Genomic DNA, 6,000 nt, shown 5'->3' with positions numbered 1-6,000 from the left:
AAATCAGCGCACAACGTCTTTCACAATAGACAATGCTCGCTCCAACGGGGTCAAAGGCTCCTCTTTGGAGCGCCTAGAGTGGAATGGTCATGGCCCCCTAAGTGCCACAACCAATCCATGGAACCTCATTTCCCAAGGCTTGCATAGCCCCCGTGCACTACGTGGGACGGGACTCTCTATAAGGGGTATGAGCCTCCCGAGAATGGCCACGGGAGGGGACCCCCCACCTAGACACTGTAGCCTCACTCCACGCACTCGCGCACCGTGGGGACTCCACGCAAGGTTCCCCGGGGCACGCTATGACCCTCCGTCAGTGCGGCGGAGCCTGAGGCTACGTGGGGCTAGGGACCCGGAACGCAAGACCCGCGAAGACTCGCGAAACGTAAACAGCCGTCGACCCATGGAACGCAACCACGCCCGAGCCGGTCCCGTCCGAGCCGGGCCCTCGTGAAGGCAACTTGACCCGAGCCGGTCCCGTCCGAGCCGGACCCTCCTGAGCCGGTGCCGTCCGCACCAGGACCCCTTGAAGAAACACCCCGACCCGAGCCGGCGGTCCCGTCCGAGCCGGGCCCAAAACGTCCCCTCCCCGACGCGCCCAGATTCTGGGGCGTCACACTTGGTATCAGAGCAAAGGAAAACGGTCCCTCCCCGACGCGCCCACATTCTGGGGCGTCACACTTGGTATCAGAGCAAAGGAAAACGGTCCCTCCCCGACGCGCCCACATTCTGGGGCGTCACACTTGGTATCAGAGCAAAGGAAAATGGTCCCTCCCCGACGCGCCCACATTCTGGGGCGTCACACTTGGTATCAGAGCAAAGGAAAACGGTCCCTCCCCGATGCGCCCAGATATTGGGGCGTCACACTTGGTATCAGAGCAAAGGAAAACGGTCCCTCTCCGACGCGCCCACATTCTGGGGCGTCACACTTGGTATCAGAGCAAAGAAAAACGGTCCCTCCCCGACGCGCCCACATTCTGGGGCGTCACACTCTCAATCCTACAAACCAAACTGCACACAAGTTTTTTCTTCCGCGGGTGGACCGTGGCCGACCATGATTTCAGAAGTATAAACTGTACACTAGGTAGTAGCCTTATTTCACTATCGATACTCCACTGCTACACACACACACACACACACACACACACACACACTCCAAAATGGCTCAAAAATGCCTCAGGCATGGCAACGCCTTGCTGCGTTAGGCGTCTCGCGTCACATGACTCTGTGCAGATCAGGCTCTCAAGGGTCTCCTTTTCGCTGCTGGGCCACCTTTTTCGACAGATCCGTACACCATAATCTGGGTTCGCCTTGAGGTGACTCTTGGAACTTTGCCTCGGCTTTTCCATTTGGAGGTTTTTCCGCCATCGCTACTCCAGACGTCTGTCATTGCAATGACAGAGGTATTCCTCCATGTGTATGATGTGGCAAATAGCGACTCAGTCAAGACAAACAACGCCATTTTGCAACTGAACAAGATCTGCAAGGATGGTATTGGTTTGGGTGGCATTTTCCACAGCGCCATTGAGGTCTCTACTTTCTTTCTCTCTACATTTTTGCTTAGTGTTTGTGAAAGCGTATTAGCTCAATGGTTTGAAGAGTTTTCTTGTGTTTGATGGTATGCTATAAAATTTCTCTTTTTTCTTGGGCTTTGTTTTCTACATGCACTAGCACCTGGAGAGATAGTCTCTCAATGCAGCTGCTAAAAAGTTATTTTTGTTAGAGCTCACTTAAGAAGAAGTTTCATGTGTAAAATTTTGTAATCTCATCAATCTGGTGACGACAAAAGTCGAGAGTTTTTTTTCTTTATTGTAGCTTCCTGCAAGTAATGTCACATACACATCATCTCTCATGTATCATGTAGAGAAACTACCGCTACTTAAGAGCCAAGGTTAGTGGAATGGTCAGTGAGTCTTAGTTGTAAGCATGGGTACAGGTGATGCATGAACCATTAGTTAGATACAAAATGTTTCTAATTTCTCTGTAATAGATAAGCCATAGGTGTGTTGTGACCCATTTGTGACATCAACATGTTACTTATAGTGAGTGGGTCTGAGTTATCTGGTCTTTGTGTTATGTTTTTGTTGTAGTTTAATCCATAAATATCTAGAATGTTGAATGCAAGTGATAAAGACATGCTCATGTAGCTCTGCCCGCTTAATTAGTTGATTGACCATCCACCTTATTTTCTTGATTTACTCCCTCATGACATTGCCTTCAAAGATGCTAAACTCATAGGAAATATACAAACCTTGCAGTAATTTTGAGAATTAGTGTCACATCCTAGAATGAGATCATAATATTTCCCCATAGAGCATTGCTTTAAATCATTGGAGTCCCATAGAGAAATGTGCTATAATTTGAGTATCTTGGATGTATATCAGTTAAAGAGAAGGAGACCAGAAGTTTATGTATGAAAAAGCCTATTTAGATTGTTTGAGAACGCTTGATTAAGATGTGGTGTTGTTAATAATTTTTGGGAGACAACTTTATCAATTCTCTTAAAATTTCTCGTGCTGAATTAGTTGGTTGATGCTATTTACATAAAGAATGTTGTAAGCGTAAGTCTCTACACGCTAAAAACTCTCAAAGAATAGAAATGGCTTCCATCAATCACAATAAGCCCCGTTGTCAAGTGTTGCTTGAGTCTCTCAAAAATTGCAATCTGTGAAGGTCCTTAAGTAATGGTACCCCTTTTGGAGCTAGGGCATGCAATGGCGAAGCAATCTCCGCAAACTATTTGATAAATTGCATGTAGTAATCCCTGAACATCATATACATTCTTTAATATAGGCCAATCTTGAATAATCATCAGTGTAGCTGGATCCATGCTAGCACCCTTGGGAAAAGTGTAGCACTGACACAAAGAACTCTCTTCTTTCCGTTAATACCAATTTGTGTTTGGGCAATGCATTGAAGTTTAAACACTTGCAACAATGGCTTGCGATGTTCTACTTTGGACTTGGAGAAAACAAAAATGAGCCCCCAAACTACCTATGCTCTCGCAAGATTCTATTTATCAATCACAATAAGCCCCGTTGTCAAGTGCTGCTTGAGTCTCTCAAAAATTGCAATCTGTGAAGGTCCTTAAGTAATGATACCCCTTTTGGAGTTAGGGCATGCAATGGCGAAGCAATCTTCGCAAACTATCTGATAAATTGCATGTAGTAATCCCTGAACATCATATACATTCTTTAATATAGGCCAATCTTGAATAATCATCAGTGTAGCTGGATCCATGCTAGCACCGTTGGGAAAAGTGTAGCACTGACACAAAGAACTCTCTTCTTTCCGTTAATACCAATTTGTGTTTGGGCAATGCATTGAAGTTTAAACACTTGCAACAATGGCTTGCGATGTTCTACTCTGGACTTGAAGAAAACAAAAATGAGCCCCCAAACTACCTATGTTCTCGCAAGATTCTATTTATCATCCTGTTGAATGTTGCAAGCGCATTTGTGAGGTCAAAAGGCATCATCAGATACTCACATAATTTGAAGGATGTCCTAATCCCGGTCTTTGCATATATCTCCAGGAGCGATATTGATCTAATGACAGTCATTCTTAAGATCGATTTTGCTCAAACAAGTAGATCTGATAATCCATCAAGTATGTAATCTATCTTGGGTATTGGAAACCTGCGCATGATGGTAATCTTATTAAGAGCCTTGTAGTCTATACATATTCTTCATGATCCGTCTTTCTTTTGCATAAGCAACAATGGAGAACAAAAAGGTGAAGACTTGTGCTAGATCAAATCTTTCTTCAAAAGGTCTTTCACTTGGCTCATGATTTCTTCAATATGGGTTTTGCTTACTCTATAAAGTGGATGGTTCTTATGAGCTGAAAAGATCTCTCTCTTTTGAGGATGTCCCTTCTCCAAATCCAAACTTGTGGAAAGTTGAAAGATCTCTCTATGAAACTTTTTGAAAAGTTCTCGCAACACTGCAACTTTTCAAGTGATTCTAACAATCCCTTTCCAAATCTGTCGAGTCGAGTAGCTCACTAGCTGACTCTGTTTGTAAGGTGCAGCGGAAGTGAATGTTGATATTTCTCAAGATGAGTGCTCCGAACTATGCTCAAGGGTTCCTTTTACTTATGGAAGAGAGCCTTCCATTCCTTTTAGAGAGAGAGTGCAATGATCACAAACAAAGTGAATTCTACTGTGAATGAAAGTGCTGAGATTGAGAGAAAGAGAGAAGAATACGACACCAGGCGGTTCTCAAACCCTCCTCCAAGGGCCCCCTCTCTATGGCGAGAGAGGTCTATGCTATAGATTGCATAAATCTGGTACAATGGTCTAGATGCAATGGACTTGCCGATGATGTCGACGACAAGGACGAGGACGATTGAAAACTGAAAACGCTAGGGCTGAAAAGCTGAAATATGGAAGATGTTGACTTTCTGTTGAGCATTGACACTATGTCGATGAGGACGGCGATGACCACGACTCGACAACGATGCGTTGAAAACACAGATGCTGAAATCTGAAAACAGCGGGCTGAATCTGTAAACACTGGCTAACTCGACGATACGACAAGGATCTGCTGTGGGTAGGTGAGATTTGCGAGGCTAGGGGCTAGATCTGCAAAGTGTAAGTGCTGAAAACTGCAAATGCTGGCTGGTTTTGCTGATGCAGAAGGCTGAAAACTGAAAACGCTGATCTATCTACAAGTCTAGAAACGTTGGGGCTGATCTGCTGAGTTTGCAGAATTGCCAGGCTGATATGCAAATTGGGAAAACGCCAGGTTGATCTGCTAATGCAAAAACGTTGGGTCTTGTAGGCTGAAAACGCTTGGTTTCTTGCTGGTCTTGCTGAGAAGATGCACTGCAAGTCGCCTGAGCTCCCTCTGCTGCTTCTTCTGCTTCTACTGAGTGACCATTGGGTTTCTTTTATATTTCCTTAGCAATTTGCCCTACCTACTTTCCCAACAAAAGTCACTTATTAGTAAATAAGTGAAAAATGTGTATTTTGGGAAAAGGGTTCTATGCTCTGTAAAATGCTCATGATGGGTACTGAATGCCATGCTGATGATTATGTTGTGTGCAATCAGAGGATATGCAACTAATCTAAGTGCCTGGACATGCACGGCCTGTGCACAGGCTCACGAAGGTGTGAGAACACTTCTTGAGTTGACCTGAACCCTAGACCTGAGATAGCTTGTCCACATGCACATAGGGTTAGATGTGCACGTGACACTGTTTGAATCCATTACATACTTCTTGAAATTTTGTGCAACCTAATTAAAGCCCAGTTGTTGGAATCAAAATCAGTTTTTGCGTAAATGCGTAGGGCTTGTTAAGCGGATCAACTTTGACTTCTTACACATATCTCAATTTTTATCCGTTGAAGAGATATTTGGAGGTCTTTGAGACACATAAAAGCGTCCATAGGCATGTTTTTTTTGGGCTTTTTAGGGCAAAAACGACCCCTTCCTTCTTCATCTCCTCTCTCTCTTGATATCGCTTCTTCTTCCGAAGAACTCTTTCTTCCAAAAAGCACCTTCTTTCAAAATGCTTTCTTTCAAAAGCAATTTCTGTAAAAAGATTCTTCTTCAAAGAGCATTTTTTGTAAAAAGATTGTCTTCAATAGTGATTGCTGGAGCATTTATCTGCGCAACCCCTAGCAAGGCGGTAAAATCACTCCAAGAATAACTGGACTGGATAGCAAACACTTCAACTTGAAAGAGATAACACTCGATAGTAGACAAGAGACATAGAGTGGCAAAGTTTCACTTAGGAAGCATTGGCTCCAAAGTCAAGCACCCCTTTCAATGCTTCTTTTCATATCAAATAATCCACAGAGTATAACTGCCGGGGAGTTGCTTTGTAGATGTGCAACTATACATTGATCTGTCAAGTGGACCAAGGTACAATTTTATAGGGCACTGAGGTCAAAAGCACAAAAAGCTAGTGCACCTATAAAGTCAAACCTGCTAAAAACATGGCGTTGCTAAAAGTCAATTGCTTTTTACTGTCTAAATTTGCCAACTGTGCCAGGTC

The 6,000-nt window shown here is 44.0% G+C and overlaps 1 protein-coding gene across 1 annotated transcript in view; it reads left to right on the top strand.

The window, feature by feature from the left end:
- The first annotated feature begins 1,056 nt into the window (after positions 1–1,056).
- Positions 1,057–6,000, top strand: part of LOC147441794 (uncharacterized) — a 29,006-nt gene continuing 24,062 nt past the window's right edge. The window contains exon 1 of the mRNA XM_086528182.1: positions 1,057–1,526. Coding sequence (XP_086384308.1) covers positions 1,392–1,526 — 135 coding nt within the window. The 5' untranslated portion in view covers positions 1,057–1,391. The remainder of the gene's footprint in view (positions 1,527–6,000) is intronic.

This window comes from Adiantum capillus-veneris, chromosome 14 (assembly GCF_014529385.1).
Source record: "Adiantum capillus-veneris isolate H3 chromosome 14, ASM1452938v2, whole genome shotgun sequence".
NCBI lineage: Eukaryota > Viridiplantae > Streptophyta > Polypodiopsida > Polypodiales > Pteridaceae > Adiantum > Adiantum capillus-veneris.
Note: the sequence above shows the minus strand (reverse complement) of the source record. Positions and strands in the feature narration are given on the sequence as shown.